General features: G+C 34.6%; 2 protein-coding genes across 2 annotated transcripts; one reads left to right on the top strand and one right to left on the bottom strand.

Annotated features, from left to right (window-relative positions):
• The first annotated feature begins 674 nt into the window (after positions 1 to 674).
• Positions 675 to 5804, top strand: LOC144567188 (rab GTPase-activating protein 22-like). Its single transcript, XM_078317257.1, has 8 exons — positions 675 to 993; positions 1396 to 1531; positions 1797 to 1846; positions 2512 to 2565; positions 2647 to 2965; positions 3428 to 3577; positions 4427 to 4734; positions 5214 to 5804. The coding sequence occupies exons 1-8, from the start codon at positions 806 to 808 to the stop codon at positions 5584 to 5586; spliced, it is 1578 nt and encodes a 525-aa protein (XP_078173383.1). The 5' UTR covers positions 675 to 805; the 3' UTR covers positions 5587 to 5804.
• Positions 5805 to 16335: 10531 nt separating this feature from the next.
• LOC144567730 (3-O-acetylpapaveroxine carboxylesterase CXE2-like) lies at positions 16336 to 17617 on the bottom strand. The gene is made up of 2 exons (XM_078317892.1): positions 17506 to 17617; positions 16336 to 16746 (listed from the first exon to the last, which is right to left on the bottom strand). The coding sequence occupies exons 1-2, from the start codon at positions 17509 to 17511 to the stop codon at positions 16336 to 16338; spliced, it is 417 nt and encodes a 138-aa protein (XP_078174018.1). The 5' UTR covers positions 17512 to 17617.
• Positions 17618 to 18932: the final 1315 nt, after the last annotated feature.

Genomic DNA, 18932 nt, shown 5'->3' with positions numbered 1-18932 from the left:
ATATATAATTAATATTTTAAATTGTTAATATATTAAATAATTATTTTAGTAAGATTATATAATTAATATCTTTTTATTAATTATTATTATTAATTTATAATTATATAATTAGTATTTTATTATTGATAATTATTATTTTATATTATTAATATATTAAATAAATTTTATGATAATATATTAATATTATATAATTAGTATCTTATTATAAATAATTAACTAATTTAGACTTTCAAAATTTTAGTACTCCATCAACTCTAATCAAACAAGGAATAATTTAAGTTATGATTTAACTTTAGGTCTCAACAAAATATCAATATTTTAAACCGGCTTAAGTTAGAATAACCAATTTAGAACTCCTTAGCTTTAGGTCACAACCAAACATGGGTTAGTGATCTGCTACACAGATGTTGCAGGATCTCGAATAGCGATTATATATTTTTCTCTCCTGCGAGCGACTTTAATATAGTGGTTGTTATTCGCGTCACATGTCACTGCCTCGTACCCCACTCAAAGTACCACTTTCAGTGCCTCAATTTATGTAAGTTATTTATACCGAGTTGCTGACAAACACAGGCAAGTTATTTATTATTGTTAGTTATACCCGCTACATAATTGGATGTACCGAGATACCTAGATATATGGTTAGGTTCCCCCACCTTCCCTGCATCCGGCAATCTCTACTTTACTAAAACAATTCCACTGTGGTTCAATCGCAACCATTTTCGTTCCGACTTCACCTCCGCTCTCGTCCTTTCTTTCCTTTTCTATGATTTAGATCATTTAATGGTGGTCAGATAACAAACCAATGAAAGCACTGCGTCGATCGAGCACTTCGTCGGGCCCCACCTCATCACCGCCGCCGGAGGCCGCGTCATCGCCACCGACTACTTCGTCGGCGTGGGTTCATCTCAGATCACTCCTCGTAGTTGCTTCTTCCTCGTCTTCCTCCTCTTCCTCCTCCTATCCTTCTGTCTCTTCTCCTCTCGCCGAAAGGTAAAAAAAAGTGTTCGATCTTTGATTAAGAACAACTTACCGTCATTAAATGTGACAGCTGAAGTAGGGAGGAGCTAATTTATGTGTCTTTTGGGAAAAATCACTTTGAAATTCAGTAAAAATGAGTTCTACTAGAGCAGTGGGTGGTACATATAAGCTTCAACTATATCTAAATTCAAAATCTAGAATACTAAAACAGCATTTTTTTTGTTTGTTTTTGGGATTTTTTTGTCCAGCTCATTTATGGTAATCTAGTTGTTGATAAAATGTAACATTTTGTCCTAGCTTTATATAACCTTTTGCCACATTTAGTGTTTAAATGGTATCTAGTTCTTTATTACGGAGAGTATAGTTACTTTTGCTGATGAGTATTACATTTTTCAATTTAATTTGTCTTTAAAGGGGAGGGCTTAAATCACCATGGTCAAGAAGAAAAAGGAAGCGTGTGCTTTCTACTAAACAGTGGTTCCGCCTCTTCTCGGCTAGTGGGAGGCTTCGAGATGGTGGGGCTAAATTATTGAAAAGAGTTCGAAGTGGGGTGAGTCTGCCTTATATATACTCTGTCCTCAGTTATGGCTAGCACCATACCTAAATAGAGAGATGATTAAATGTTTTATATGGTGTGAATTGTTAGTTCCATATCAAGCCCCAATTTCTCTGAAAAAATCCGGTTTGTTGTAAGAATCAAAGAGCTAAAAAAAGTGAAAAATTAAACTGGTGCCATCCCGTACATGGTGGTCCCAAAACCAACCCATATACTGGATTCTTTATGGTTTTAATTAGCTTTTTGTTTGTTGTAATAGGGAGTTGATCCAGCCATCAGGAGTGAAGTTTGGCCATTTCTGCTTGGGGTGTAAGATACACATTTTACTTCATAAATCACACTTTGGCAATTCTGGGTTATTTACCATCGTACCTTCGTAAATATTAAACTACATAGAAAGCACTTGAGATACCAATAGCTTGCATGCATCAGTCACTGAGTGGTACATATTGGTTTGTTTAATTTATATATATTATGAGCATTGCATAAAAGTTGTAGAAAATTCATGGACGAAGAACCAGAACTAGATAACATCTTATTTTTTTTATCATACATTAAGTGGGAATGCTGGAATCATATGCTAGGTTGAAACCTAGAACCTGGATCTTGTCTGGGCTTGTTGTCCCACACCTGTACCAGTCATTTATAGACTAGGAGATACTCGAGTTCATTCATGGGGGGGAATGAATCAACAATGCTTGTGTGTTCTTCTTTTACAGAAAACTACCTAGGGACCTAATTCATTCCATCCTGCAAGGATTTTTTGGGTTAAAAATGGGAGATGTTAAAATTTCTTAAGTTTGTATTTGTTTCTGCCTCTTAACAGCGATAGGTGATATGCTGGGATACTGTTTTAAAAAAAAAAGACAGAAAAAGAAGGAAAAGAAAGGAGAAAAAAGACTTGTTAGTTAAGAAAGAATAAAAAAGACTTGTTAGTTTTGTGCTTCTAAGTGATTTTCATTTTCTTTCTGTAGTTATAATTTGAACAGTTCTGAGTCGGAAAGGAATACCACAAAAGCAAAAAATAGGTATCTCCTCACCAAACATCTATTTAGCCTGCCTCATTTTCATATTCTTTCTGTTAAGTTTTAATTTGGTCTCTGATTTAGGAAAGAATATGAAAAGCTAAGGAGGCAGTGCCGATTACTTGCTAATCAGCGCAATTCCAGAAATAGCCTGACAGCTGTTGATGAGTTGGACTTCACTGGTATGATTGAGGTCCCACCATCTCCTATTTCCCAAGAAGTAAACCCAAGTTTATACTTCCATATTGAAGATATGAAACAGCTGGATATAATAGAAGAGGAAGAAGACAAGACGGACACTGAATCATCAGATTCAGAATCCTCTGATGAGGAAGATTCAGATAATGTACCTCTCCACTCTGTGGCTGCTGAGGAGGAGCCCAAATTCACACGCACTGCTTCGGTAATGTCAAATACATTTCTGAAAAATGAAGTATCACGCAAACCTGCAACATGAGAAATATCATGCATATGCACTAATGTAACACAAAAGTCTTTTATGTGCCTCTCAATTCCCCATCTATTTTCAAAGATTTCCAGAATGCCAGTCCTTCCTCACTGTTATCTTTGCATATATTATGAAAGAAATAAGAGTAACTTGAATATATTTTCTTTTAAGAAATCATGAAGGGTATATGTGAACTTTGTTCTTTCATATGATGATATTGCTGATGTTTGTTTGGAACATACACAAAATTATTTATCTGGTAAATTCTATGTTCTTAGAAGGGCATATGTGATCTCTCTTCCATCATACATGCATATGAATGTATGATATTATTGTTGATGTTTGTTAGGAGCATACATGAAATTATTAATTCATATGTGCTATGTCTTATAGAAAGTTGTTCTTTTGAAAAACCAGGTAAGAGATGATTTCTCAAGCTCTTCCAGGACAACCGAAGACTTCTCGACCTGGCAACGCATCATTCGTCTAGATGCCCTCCGCACAAGCCCTGAGTGGGTGTTGCACTCGCTAAAGCAGGCTGAGGTCTCAGAGGAAGAAGCCTCACAGGTGAGAGAACAATGGGTCTGGTCTGATGCGGGTGGGTTCCTTTTTGGGTCTGATTTGATTAAGAAATTTGGCGGGGTATTTTTATTTGAATGTTACTGGAATATAAGGATCTTCTCTACTTTATTTGATCTGTAACATAGTTCAAATAAATTATCTAAAAGTACATACGGGAGATGTCTCGTGATTTGTAGAAGAATTGAAAGAATGGCACCAATAGGAGCTGTTAGACCACCATAACTATATAACAGTTGTCTTGTCGTTCTATTCTAACAATGTCAACAGATGCCACCACTCTTTTCAGTTGTCTTTTATCTTTATGTTTGAATATATGGGAATAGCACTAACCCAAAAATAGTGATGTAATCCAAACATATTTCTCTCTTCCTCTGCTGGGTTAATGCTATTCTGCTAACCAATGTTTTGTTGGAATAGTAAGGTTAGCACTCTTTGGGTTAGTAGTGCTATTCTAAATTATACAATCCAAACAACATTTTTTGCTATTCCGAATAGCACAGAACTATCATTTTTTCGAATGAGCACTCTTTTTGCACCATGTACGCACACTGACCTGAATAACACTATTCTTGCACTATTTTTTTGAGATCCAAACACACCTAAATATAGGCTTTGCATATCAATAGTTATTGACCAGGATAACGCGTTTAGTAAAGAACAAAGAAAAAAAGGAAAAGAGGATTACAAACACAAAATAAACCCAAAAAATCTAAAAAAGATAAAGAGCTTTAAGTACCATCTATCCATAGTTGCCAAAAATCTATGTATAATATTAATTATTTGATCAATGAATACTCATGGTTGGGTCAGCTCAGAGTTGCATCCTATTTGCAGGCTGCATTTGCTGTCGGATTGAAGGATTATGACCACCTTGATGCATGCATGGTATACCATGCGGCAAGGCTGGTGGCGATTTTGGAAGCATATGCAGTTTATGACGCAGAGATAGGATACTGCCAGGGTATGAGCGACTTGCTATCCCCGATAGTTGCAATCATGGAGGATGATAGTGTTGCCTTTTGGTGCTTTGTGGGGTTCATGCGCAAGGCTCGGCACAATTTTCGACTTGATGAGGCTGGGATTAGAAGACAGTTGAAGATTGTTTCTAGAATCATCCAGTGCAAGGACTCTCACTTCTACAAGTATGTTGATGTTATAAATTATTATTTATTTGCCATAGCATGTGCTGGTTCACCCCAAGGGCGAACAGACTGGTCAAAACTGGTCATATGTGTTTTTAAATACCAATATTGGTGAACAGACTGGTCAAATCTGGTCATATGTGTTTTTAAATACCAATATTTGTTTAGAGCCAGTCTCTGCATAGCATAGCAATATTGTGGTACTCAAATCCGGTCATGAGTTACTTTTAATGAATTGTGTTAATCACTGGATTATTGTGCCCACAAGTCCTATGAAAGTAAAGAAAATTGCAAATTTATGCTCCCAACTTTGAATAATGAAAACAAGCAACTTCATTCGAGTATCTATGCACAATTGGTAGCATCTGGTAAAAAATTTCACATGAATGTTAACTAGTCTGAAAACAATTCTATCTAAACCTGGTAGTTGCCCAAACCCATTTAAATAGTTCTTGAACCCAGTAGTTTAATATTTACAGGCACTTGGAAAAGCTACAAGCAGAGGATTGCTTTTTTGTGTATCGAATGGTAGTTGTGCTTTTCAGACGGGAGCTCACCTTTGAGCAGACAGTCTGTTTATGGGAGGTTATGTGGGCTGACCAGGCTGCTGTTCGCACTGGTATCGGGCTCTCAGCCTGGGCTCGAATAAGACTTCGGGCCCCACCTACAGATGACCTGCTTCTTTATGCCATTGCTGCTTGTGTTCTACAAAAGAGAAAGCTTATAATTGAGAAGTATAGTAGTATGGATGAGATTTTGAGGGAATGCAACGGTATAGCCGGGCAGCTTGATGTGTGGCGACTTTTGGATGATGCACATGATCTTGTTGTTAATCTCCATGATAAGATCTGACGGTTAGGTTTTCTTTTTCTTTTTTTCTTATTTATCTATGTAGCTTGCCTTTGCGAGGGAGGGTTCAATCAAGAGAGGAGAGGTCGATTGTAGTTTCAAGGCAAGTAATTTAAAAAAAAAATGGTAATTTTTTAGGTAATTTGAGATATTTATTGGGATTTGTGTTAAAAATAAGTAACACGAGCATGATCAACACGAAGAATAAGAGCATCTCTTCATATTGAGAGGTTTGGTCATAGTCATCGGCATTAAGCTTCTACACATTACTGGTTTCTAACTTTTCTAGATGCAAGAGTTAAAAACTGCTAGCCCTAAATTCCTTCTCAACCATTGCCATGTGGATAATTCACAGGAAATCAGAGCATGATAGTGTGCCTGCTGTCCTATTTTCACAGAGATCACTGATACTGAGTGGATAAAGATTGGAAATCACCATCAAATATATAAGAAGGTTACAATTGTGCATTGGGCATATATATAGGAGTAGAACTATGGTGTTCTTAAGCTCTCACCAATTCTTCGGTGAGCTCAACTCTAAAACATATCGGAATGACTTCAAATGACAAATTGAAACCAATGAAACTGATCCATTTCACAAGTGATACATTTACATGTCAAATTTATAAAATTTTGAATTAATTTAGTATAAAATTAAGTGGTAAAAAAAAGAATGTTTATAAGTTAATTGTAATATGTTCATTTTTCATTTTTTTTTACTGTTTGACTTTATACTAAATTAATTCAAAAATTTATAAATTTGACATATAAACACAATACTCGTGAAGTGGATCAGTTTCAATGGTTTCGATTCGCCGTTTGAAATCAATTCAATAGGTTTTGAAGTTAAGCTCACAAAAGGGACTTGGCCAACTAAGGACAGCCTAGTTTTACTCATGATAGTACTACAAGAGTGAGTCTATGGTACTATGCATATCACGGGTTGTTACTGTGCTACGGCTCTATATTCGAGTTTTTAAATCCTAACGGTCGATCCGAACCGTTCATCTTGTTCTCCATATTAATATGTGTTTGGGGACCAAATCGTAATATGCATAGTACCATAGACTCACTTGTACTACAATATACTATACTAAAAAGAAATATATACTGGACCACTGGGGGATAAAAGTGGTATTGTGGATATTAGGACATATTGAGTCAATAAACTCATTATAGGCAGCAGCATCTTGGCGATATAACATTTGTGGCCGAAAAACATTTCTCCTCACAAAAAACAATGTCAGTATTTCTTCTTAATTCCTTGTCGTACATTTCATCACCTTTCATTATTAAAACCACCAAACAAATCATATCTATCTTGAAAAGTGAATCAATTCTTTATTAAAACCACCAAGCAAATCATATCTATCTTGAAAAGTGAAGCTTGGTTAGACAACATCTATTGGGTAATATCCTTTTTCTGTCCTTGCCTGTTTCCATTTAAACATGTGGTTGTCACATTCTTCACTAGCTACTTGATGAAATTGTGACCTATAATATGCAGCTCTTTGTTTCTAAACATTAATTACCGTTTTTTCTAGAGTAGTCTATCCCAACAAAAAAAAATTGTCAGCCCCAACTCTCACCCAAATTGCATCCATAGTTTGATTTTTTTTTTTTTTTTTTATGTCATTTAATAATTGGCTTATCCCTGAATGGTGTGTGCGATAAGTAATTTTCGAAGATGGCTAAAAAGAAGATGAATTGTTTCATGGACATTTGTTTAATATTTTTTAAGATGGCTTAAAAATAGGCAGAATTAGCTTATGAACATTTTTTTTTGAGAGAAATCATGCACATTTTTTTTTATAACACTTCTTGAAATTCTGTGAGACTAGTATGTCGTGAGAAGTACCATTCCTGTGCCATTTGGTTTCTTGTATACTCTCATTCTTCTTTTGATGTTTTTTTTAGGATCAAAGTGGCATATATTGAGACTTAATTCAGTACAATTATATTTTTTTACTGGGAAAGCATCTGCTGGCTTGGTGATGCTGAACCGAACGTCGAATTATTCGGTTAACCGAACTTTGACCTAATTAAATCTGAATAATCCGCAAATTTTACGAACTCTTTCCAAATTTTATGAATTATTCACGAATTTTTTCCAGGACATTTTTTTTGTTTTTGTTTTTTTGCTCTCTTGCATGACCAAGATATCTGATTTAGATAATTCCGAATCATTTCCGAATTATACCCGAATTATTTCCGAATCATTAATTTTTGACATCGCCGAACCGAACCTGAATAATTCATTTGTCACTATGTGTATGAGAGATACTGTCAGAGTTCCCAATGCAATTACACAGCCCTAGTGCACAGTGGGCTGAAAATTAGGAGAGTTACAATTTCCAAAAACCAGAGGTTCTGTTTGCTTTTGTTGTGGAACTGAACAGGAAAAGGAAGCTATTTTTGGAAAAGCTACCTTTTCCAGTATCACACTTGCTTGGTTCTAAACGCTGGTGGCTTCTCAATGGCTATGGATTTTATGAAAGAGACTTGAAAAATATTTGTTTAGAAATACTCAAAATTTCAGTAATTATTTAGTACAACAAAAATGAACATTCAATTAGATTATGGAAAATGTTCGAATTTCAAGGAACCCAGGTGCTTAATTTTTTTTGGTTTTGCCACTTTCGGTACTTGCGTGCTGAATCTTTTAGTACCTGTTCGGTAGCAAGGATTAAACCTCCTTTAGGCTCCTTACGTTCTTAAGTCTGCCGAACAGGTAATCCTTAGATGGGATTAGTGAGCTCCTTAACTAAGGCGATCAGCCCCCTCCTTAAGATTTTCACCTCCTTTGCATCACTTTATTGACCTCCTTTTCACCTTTTTGTTTATTCTCATAATAAAGTACATTTTTTATTCACACATTCACATGCTTAATCCAGTGAGTTGTTGCCGAACACTCACTTCTTAGTGAGACTTAAATTGCTAAGCTTCAATATCTTAATCCATGCTGCCGAACACCCTCTTAAGGATTTTATTTTATTCCCTTCTTTTTCTCTCTTATTTTATTTTTTTTGAGAGATAATCATTGTGAGTTATGTGCGTTAGTTTTCAGCATATTATGACGTGCTTCTGTATTGCCACATGCATATGCTTGATCTTTTCTAAGTTGATGTGGATCTGTGATTGTGCATGGTTGTGGTTTCAGCGAGGGGAATGAATATCCCTATACCTAATAAAAAGATAAACTGGAATTAAAGCAAAAAATTGGTAACATATAATAGTATATTAATATTTATGTATAATTCGTGAAGATAAAGCAAAAAATTGGTCTATCTCGTATCTACATACGTACTGACTAGAATATTAGCCAGTATTAACTAGCTAAGATCACCATAGTTTTCTTCATTATTAAGCAAGTGGCTTTGACTCTTTTTCTCTTATGATAAGAATAAACAGATAACTCGTTCAAACAATAATTCACTGAAAGCAACAGTAAGCCTTCTTGACAAATACTTATCCTCATCTTAGTCCCGCCAAAATTCAAGGAGTTACTAAAAAAAACGCTTTTTTTTTTTCGGAGGATATAAAAGCCACAAAATAGCTTATTCTTTTGAGAAAATGTTCTTGTCCACAGGCTTTTGTCCACGGTTTGTTCACAACTAACGAATTAGTCTACTTCTCTCTTTTAGTTTATTTTTACGCATTGGGGACAATATTTAATTTAAGCTTGAGGGATGGGAAGAAATTGTATCTTGCATGCATGTTTTCAAAAAATTTTAGGATTTATAACTCTGATTTTTACTTGACCATGAATAGGATTTGTGATTTTAAACTTAAATGATTGAAATTACGAATTTGTCAAGATGTTTTACGAGGTTATGAAAAATAGAGTCTTGCATAATTGGACTTAATTGTTTGAAAATGCATAAAGTATAAAATCATGTTTAATTTTTTTTGTGTGTGTTAAAATTTGGCAAAAAATAAAACCCTTGATAAATTTGAGTGATTGTCAAAAATATTAGAAATTTTGATACAAATTTTAACGAGTTTTTAGAAATACCTTTGGAATAATTTGAAATAACCACATAATTTGGCGAAAAACTTTGTGGAAATAAAGGTTTATGAAATTGGAAATTTAGGGATTTAAATTTATTTTTTTGAAAATGCAACTTGTTTGTGAAAAACGAATTTAGAAAGATCGGGATATCCATAGGTATGAATTAATGCCTAAGGATGTGTGTATTCATGATACTTTGCAAAAATATTGAAAAATAGTCAAGTTGAAATTTTTTAAGAAAGACTTCGTTTGCTTATGTTACGGCGACATGACGTACTTATAGCAATGAGTCATAGACACTTTGCTCCGCTAGTTTGCCCGATAAAGTGACCGAGTTTGCACTAACCCTGTGAGTTCGTGTCATGGAAGGGTTGAACCAAGAGCATGTGAATGCACTTTTGAATTAAAACGGTTGGGTATGGATTAGCTACCTATAACTAGCCGGTTTTGTTCTAAGGATAAAGATTTATAGTGTCATAAAATAAAACCAACAAAAGAAAAATAAAATTTTGCATATATCAACACACGAAGTCCGCGACTTTCTAACCTAAGTTTGATTCAAGCTTGGGGGATTTTTAAAAGAATTTTCGCAAATAAGAATGCATTTTTTGTAAAAAATTTAGATATCCGAAGTTTACAAATTCTAAACCTTTAAGGAAATAAAAGTTAGAGTAATTGAATTGTGGGGTGAAGCATGATTAGCCAAGGGTTGCACTTTAAATTTGTACAAAATTTACGTTGAGATTTTTAAATTTTGGCAAGATCATACAAATTTTTCGATTGATATGAGGTTAAATTAGAGATCGAATTGTAGTCCATGTTTAGACTTGCTTGGGACAAGCAAGGACTACGCTTGGGGGAATTTGATAAGCCAAAATTGTATCTATTGAAACCTAGGGTTTGTTATGTAAATTAAGCCAAGTTTTGATTAAATTAGGTTTAATTAGGTTAGAAATGTCCAAAAGTTCAAGTTACTGCCCTAGTTATGTTTGTTCTACAGTGTTTGGAGCTTAACGAAGCAAAACGGGTGAGTTAGCACGAAGTTTGGAGCTTCTGCCACCATGCATTGCGGCCCGGAATGGATCCTTTGCGGCCCGCAACCAAGCAAGCCAGAACCAAGCAAGTCAGAGCATTTCAGCACATCCATTGCGGCCCGTAATGGGTATGATTGCGGTCCGCAATGACCTCCAGAATTCTTCTGCGCAGTCTGATTAACTGTCTCCATGCATTGCGGCCCGCAATGAATGTATTGCGACCCGCAATTAGGTCGGTTCAGGGCCCGAAATTGCTATTTTTGGTTGGTTATTTCTAGGTTTTGGAGGGGTTATAAAAAGGGGGATCTGTAGAACAGATTGAGGACGTTTTTTTTAGAGAGTTAATTTCTGATTTTGAACAAGGAAGAGCAAGGAAAAGCTAGAAAAGAGAAGAAGGAAGAAGAGATCATCATTGATCAACCGGTTTTATTATTTTCTTTCCTTTGGAACTCTTTTATTCTTTTGATTTGATTTGTATCTTAGCCATGGCTGGCTAAGGTCTTTTCTAGGGTTGATTAGGGTTGTACTTGAAACTTTTGTTATGATTTAGTTGGTTTTATTTTATATATTCTTGTTCTTTGTTATGATATATTCTTTATTTTAATTGATTGTGAGGACTTAATCGAAATCACATGAAACCCTAGGATTTGGTATTTGCAATTGAGAAATTGAATATTAGGTCCAGACCATAAGGAATAGAGTATTTGATAGGCTAAGTACCGAGAGGTGACGCTTGTCTTATACGGGCTTCACCTAATAGTTTAGAAAATTGTGCCAAGTACCGAGAGGTGAAAGATAGTTTTCTAGATCAATTGGGACAGTAAGAACTTAATGACTTTAGATTATAGTAGCCAAGTACCGAGAGGTGACATTTATTCTAATTGAAAGATGATATTAATATAGAGATATCACTTTGTACCTACAACACCCAACTGTGCCTTCATAAATATAAGAACAAAATTTACAAACCAATTAATCGTAACACTAGTGGATAGGAACCCTAAGAAACCCTAATTTCTCATTCTTGTTAAAAACCTAATTTTGCTTTAAAGACTTTAGTTTAATTCATTTTAATCGAAACCAAACCACTTGAACAAACACAAAACCTTTTTACTTTCTTTTACTAAATTAAATTGTTAGGTTAGAGTTAATATTCCAACTTGTCCCTGTGGAGACGATCCCTAAGTACTACTTAACAAGGTTGTACACTTGCAACCGAATTGAGTATCAATTAGGATTTATTACTTGTATTGTAATAATTCACATCAAGATTCAATTTTACAGTATAATTCAACCCAGTGCGGAAGCTAATAATTAACTCTAACTGTCAATAACCGCTAATAACCGCTAATAACTAACTCTAACTGCCAATAACTTCCTATAACTGTAATTTCTAAAAGTACAATTTGAAAGTACATTTATTTTGTCCTGTTGTGCAAGTTGCAATCTTTTTCTAACTATTATGGGACTACTTCAAATAGTTGCTGAATATTTTGTGATTAACTGATATATTTTATGTGATATATTGTATAATTATATAACATGTACAAGTAATTTTACAGTATTCGCGCAAGTCAAAGCTGTGGACAAATGGTGGACAAAAGGTTGTGGACAATTAGACGCTTCCTATTCTTTTAGTATTTATCTTGTATGTGGTACTATTCATTTAATACTAATTGTTTGCGGACAATCAGGGGCGAAGCTAGAATTTAGATATAGGGAGGGCTAAACATCATTAAAAAAAATTATAACACAAAATCTTTCACTATTTGAGTTCATAAAAAGATACAATAAATAACTAGCATCAACAAAATACTATGTCAATCAAAACTAAATTAAAAACATGAAATTCATATATTATTTAAATTTTGACCTATGATTTCCTAAAAAAAAAAAAAAAAATCAAATTCAACAATAATCTCATCTATGTACAAATTATACATAAAAAAATAAATTGTTATTTTTTATCTCAAAATTATAATGAATAATAATTTTAAAAAGAGAAATTTTTTTTATGCCACTCCAAAACTTGAAAATTATGAAATTGCCACCCCAAAACTTAAAATTAGTTATTTGCCACTGTAAAATCATTAAAATTATGAAATTACCACAATTATACATTTAATATACATATTGGATTAAAATTATTCTAAAAATTATTGTATAAAAGATGTATTTTGACATTTCCAAAAATACCCTTCATTTGAAGGGATAAAATTAGGAAATTGAGGCCTCTAGTCCCCTTCCCTTCATCTCCTTCGCCTCTCTTTCTCTCGTTGCTCCGCCAGGATCATGAAATATGCCGTACCCTAATCTCTCATATCTTGATTTGAACCATTTAGAGCAGGAGTCCCTCTTGTCCCTCTTCTCACTCTTCAAGTCCTCCCACATCCTTCGCGACGTCTGTCTCCTCTCGCCTCTCCACTGTCTCTGCTCGGCCTATCTCCGCCATCTCTCCTCCACTGTCTGTCTCATCTCTTAAGGTAAATACCTCTTTCAATCATGTTTGTCTCCTTTCTCCGTTTGGTTGGTTGAAAAGCTTAGACTCTTTCATGAATCCCTAGTCCTTGAAATTGGTCATCATCTGATCGATCAGATTAGCAATGGAAATAACCTCACAAAAGAGGAGAAATCGACTAATTATAGATTATTTAATTTTTGAGTTCAATGTTTGATAAGCTTAGACCTGAGTTCAATGTTTAATTTCTAACTTGTCATTTCACAACTTTTGAAAATATGTTGTTTTAATCCATCATTTCAGCCTATTTGATCCTAGATGCAGTTTATGATATGTGCTTTTATTAGTGCTTTAGCAATTGTTTCTCTTCTTGTTCCTCATAATTTGGATGCATAAAGGAGATGCAATACGTGGATAGTATGAGATCAAGAGAATTTGAGGCAATGAAATTTTATACTTAAGTTGAGCCTTACTTATATTAGGATAGTTAATTTTTATGCACATTTTGTCTATCAGCAAATTTGGCCCTTAATTAATTTAACTCTAGTCTTATGTTAAGTAATAGTTTATATAAAACAAATAATGCAATTGGTGGGTTGATAGTGGAATTGTATGCTTACTTGAGGTAATTTATGCAGTTTATGAATGTATGCTTATTTGAGGTATAATACATAGCATCAAGGTCTAAATTCTGAAAGTTTTAGTCAGATTAACCATAATATGTTTTAATTTTTCAGACCAACAACATGCAGCAATTCTACTGATAGGAACTGGTTTTTGGAGACATGGTACTACTGGTATCAGTTTTGATAATGGCTTGATTCACATGCATTCATCTTTTCTGATGTTTTCTAGCAGATTACAATGAAGGCGACAATTCATATGATAGTGAAGAATGAAGAAGATAGTCGATGATTTAGGGTTTTGTTTAATGTAGTAACTAGTGCTTACTTTTTGTTAAGGATATTAAATATAATATGTTTTGAGACTGTTTTGAGACATAGTATTGTGCTGTTATGGGAATTTATGATGCAAATTTATGTTGGGAATGTATTGTTTTGTTCAATTTATGTTGAAATCATTGAATGTGAGACTTTGTTTTTTTTTTTTTTTTTTTTTTACATCTCTATTGAAAATTTACAAATAATTTTGCCATTTAATTTAAGCAACGTGTATCATTGCACTCTAATCACAGTCCTTGGATTATATTATTCATATTCTTTTTATCTTATTGGCACGGCACGTGGTGATTTACTTAAATCCGTATTATTATTATATTTGGGCACACAGTGCTAGGGGTATTGAACTCTGATTTGATTACTATCCGATATTGTATTTTGATTTGGGGTTTATTTCGCATGTTGGCATAATAGATTAACCGCATCATGGCATCAATTAAAAGTATTGTAAATTATATTAGATATTGATATAGGTTCACACTTGTGCATATTTTAAATTATATTCATAACTGAATGCGATTTATAAATAAAAGTGCTTTGACCATAAAGGATTCCTGAGGGGATAATTCTGGGTCACATACTGGGCGATTAGTCGCTCACCCACAAGTTATTTCGTGGGTTTTAGGTACAGGATCTGGCGATCTGCAGCAGGAGTTGTCAGGAGCTGTCCCCGATGGCCACGCCGCTTGACTTAGTTAGGGTTAGGCTTTGATTAGGTTTACGAGTCCCGTATTTCTTGTATTATATATACAGGCTCGATAGATCATGTATTCCCTTTCATTAGATGATATTATTTTGGATCCGAGACGGATTGTATTGTATGATATGTAGGTTTATTTATTTGCTATGTGACTGATGCTTGATATTTTATATTATTATGCTTTCGCTGCTGTTTGATTTATTATTTTATTTATCTTAGCCTTGCGTGCTTAATGAGTAATTAAGCACAAGGCGAAGTTGATCATACTCTAATCCAAGATTCCTGGTTTAGGATGTGATAGTATTAGCTAGGATGTTGTTTGGAATCCCGCTTTGAGGAACTCATTCCCATGCCTTTGTTAACTCTTATATGGTTAGCAAGCTGATACACTTTTTAGAAAATTATGCATGGAGTTGGCACTTGTCATCATATCTAGGACCTATAAATACGCTTTTTAGAAAATTATGGCTTTGTTAATTCTTATTAAAATCGTCTAATCATGTTATCTCAAAATGAAATGATCAAATCTAAGAGTTTCACTTTTGCTCACAGCACACTTGCATCGGTATATCCTTGAATTAATTTATTTTGTAGGTTGAGAAGCCCTTGCACAAGTTCAATAAGAAAAGGCTAAAAATGTAAAACTTCTGGTCCAAAGAAATTTCAATATTTGTGTATTATATAAGTTTTAGGTACCATTTATGGCAAATACAAAAACTTTGAAAGAAATTTCAATATTTATGCATTATATAATTAAGTTCTGTATTCTGTTTTTGACTGAGGTAACTAATTGTTTCTCAATTTTTCTGTGTACCATTTCTATTTGTCAGAGGAGTTGGGAGTGATATTGGTGTCTCCACCTCTCAGAACTGTTTGATTCTAAGTAGGCTTGAGATTCAGATTTTGCCTACTTGGCATATTATGATGTAATCTAGACTTGTAAATTTGTAATTTTATCTTTAAATAATTGATATATGACAAAAGTGAAGATGATTTCATCTGATGAGCATATGTAACAGTAGGAAATTTATTTTAATTGTGGTGCTATTTTGTTATGCAATGCTTGTGTTTTCTTAGTTGATCTTACAAGTAGATGCAATGTTTGACATTTGTATAATATTTTATTTTTCATTGTGATATAAATATTTTAGTTATGTTTTGTGTCATAACTATATTGTTTTGCTTTAAAAATTAGTAGCGTGATCTAGCAATTCAGGAATATTTAGGTGACACTTTAGCATTTTTTTGGTCAAATTTACGGTATGCAGAAGCAAAAGAAGCTGATAGGCATGTTATGCTTATTATACAAATTGCGGTATTGTTCAACCCAGTTAGCTGTCCATGATTATATTAAAGTTGTTCGTTTGGTTGTCTACTGTTCAGCCCGGTTCGTTTTAACGGCCCTGTTACGAACAAGGCTCAATTTTGAACCGGACATATTTATGAACATTATTGAACGGACCGATCATGAACATGAAGTCTTTTATTCCGGGCTGAACATGAAAAGGGCCTTTTCATTTTAATTTTAAATCGGACCGAGTTTGAACAGGGCCCCCGTCCATTAGCAGCCCTGATCTGAGTATTAGGGTTTAGGGTTTAGGGTTAGCAAATTCATGGTCTCTATCTGATCCAATAGGAAGCGTGAGCCACCACAGCATGTCATTGCTACGCAAAGGTACAACCGGATCCTCTTCGCCGGCTTCTTCTGACTCTGTTCTTTCAATGCCACCAAAATATGGCTGGTTGATAATGACTCCACTGAGATGAATCGGGCACAGATCCATGGACTTGGCTCGTAGACCAGCATGATATGCTATGTTGCCATCAGAGCTGCTACCCATTGCAAAAAACTTGGAGAAGTCGCCATGTGTCGATAGCCAAGGATCTGCTGAGGCAGGGTTCGCCGCTTGAGACTGGACCCACAAGATTGCTTCAGGTGCATCGTCATATGCACCGGGTAAACGGGTTTCAGGTGCAAGATGGTAGCTTGCGGATATTACCTGCAACAAGTATGAAAACATTATGTATTTATAACAATTTACTGCAATTTACTTTAAAAAAAAATTACTGCAATTCAGTTTTTTTTTTTTTTGTGTGTGTGTGCGCAAAATATACCTGTTTTGCCATATTGTTAACAAAATAGTAAACATTTATGTTGTGCTGGTTATGACAATAGACAATTTTTAAATAAATAGCAAATGTGAACAACTGGCAAATCCAATATCGGTGAAACAAAAATAGTAAAATAAATTGGCCTGTTGTCTATCAGTCTATGCATAATGAAGTATCTGATTAGTCCCTCACTCATGCTTGATAAAGCTTTTTTAAAATGTAAATTGCAATGGTTACGTTCTCTTGTCTGCTTTGACCAGTATTTACAAGAAATTGAACGTTAAAATAAGTGAGGGTCATTATTTCCATGTACTAACATATATTTTAATATAACTAATACGCTATTAGTATTATTATAATCAACCTATGAGCAAAGCATTGGTCAAACTAGTAATTTTTCAGAGGATGTCAATTAAGATATTAATTCCTGGGCATCAATCAATTAATGCGTAACATTTTTTGTTGCAAAAGTCAACTGAACTTGTTTTCTCCCAAAACAATAAACCAGTAATCAAATACATACCAATAGTGCTAAAATTGTATTCATATTTAGTAGAATATAGATACAGATACATATACTAACGAATATCAAAACTAAAAGTAAAATTCGTAAATAAGATAATTGGAATATGAAATGAAGAATTAACCTGCATGGTATGCTATGTTGCCACCAGAGCTGCTACCCATTACAAAAAACTTGGAGAAGTCGCCATGTGTTGATAGCCATGGATCTGCTGAGGCAGGGTTCGCCGCTTGAGACTGGACCCACAAGATTGCTTCAGCTGCATCGTCATATGCACCGGTTAAACGGGTTTCGGGTGCAAGATGGTAGCTTGCGGATATTACCTGCAACAAGTATGAAAACATTATGTATTTATAACAATTTACTGCAATTTACTTAAAAAAAAATTACTGCAATTCAGTTTTGTGTGTGTGTGTGTGTGCAAAATATACCTGTTTTGCCATATTGTTAACAAAATAGTAAACATTTATGTTGTGCTGGTTATGACAATAGACAATTTTTAAATAAATAGCAAATGTGAACAACTGGCAAATCCAATATCAGTGAAGCAAAAATAGTAAAATAAATTGGCCTATTGTCTATCAGCCTATGCATAATGAAGTATCTGATTAGTCCCTCACTCATGCTTGATAAAGCTTTTTTAAAATGTAAATTGCAATGATTACGTTCTCTTGTCTGCTTTGACCAGTATTTAAAATGTAAATTGCTTTGACCAGTATTCGGCTCTCTTGCTGGAGGAAATTTGTGGTAGCGACAAAAGAATTGCAATGATCACGTAATCAAAGAGTATAATTGCTTTGATCATAGATTTAAAATCTAAGGAGTTCAATGTGTGGTAGCGACAAAAGAATCCTGAATAAGGAGTTCAATGCGACAAAAGAATCCTGAATAAGGAGTTCAATGTGTGGTAGCGATAAATTCTTCCTGGTTTTCCTCCAGCAATTATAGGAATACAATTCAGACCATTTGATTCAAAAAAAAGATAAAAAGAATCCTGAATAAGGAGTTCAATGTGTGGTAGCGACAAATTATTCCCAGTTATGATTAAATAGCATGTTAATTTTCTATCAGATCTAACAAAAAAGATGGGTTCTGTCATTCAAAAACTGGGCATGGTAACATCATGTAAAATTTTATCCGAGAGAACCTAAATCTTCCCTTTTTTGAGATGAAACGTATAAATTTCGATGCAAGAGATAGATCCCAACGGATTTAATAGTAGAATTAAGAAATTTTGTAAGAGAAACGGACGAACCAGCGTAATCGGGGCGGGGTCGCTTGAGAGGAGCGGAAGAAGACGACGGAGCGACGGCGGCGGCCGCGAACCCTGACACAGGCGGTGGCTGCGCCACACGGATCGCTGTACCTCCAGTATTCGGCCATTTTTCTCTGGGGTGGGGGAACCGAGTCACGCGTCGAGAGAAAAGGAGAGGCTTTTTTGCGTGTATGCTAGGCGGCAAATTTGACAAGGATCACGATCCAACTTTTACGGATCGTTGGCGTCGAACCCGATCCAACTTTCACCGTTTTACGGATCGTTGGCGTTGAACC

This window comes from Carex rostrata, chromosome 16 (assembly GCF_964058835.1).
Source record: "Carex rostrata chromosome 16, lpCarRost1.2, whole genome shotgun sequence".
Taxonomy (NCBI): Eukaryota; Viridiplantae; Streptophyta; class Magnoliopsida; order Poales; family Cyperaceae; genus Carex; species Carex rostrata.
Note: the sequence above shows the minus strand (reverse complement) of the source record. Positions and strands in the feature narration are given on the sequence as shown.

Bases quoted from the DNA above. Each gene is read 5' to 3' on its own strand.
- LOC144567188 (XM_078317257.1), top strand. From the start codon at position 806: ATGAAAGCACTGCGTCGATCGAGCACTTCGTCGGGCCCCACCTCATCA. The intron at 2,966-3,427 runs GTAATGTCAAAT...TTGAAAAACCAG, and splicing joins AATTCACACGCACTGCTTCG to GTAAGAGATGATTTCTCAAG. The intron at 3,578-4,426 runs GTGAGAGAACAA...TCCTATTTGCAG, and splicing joins CAGAGGAAGAAGCCTCACAG to GCTGCATTTGCTGTCGGATT.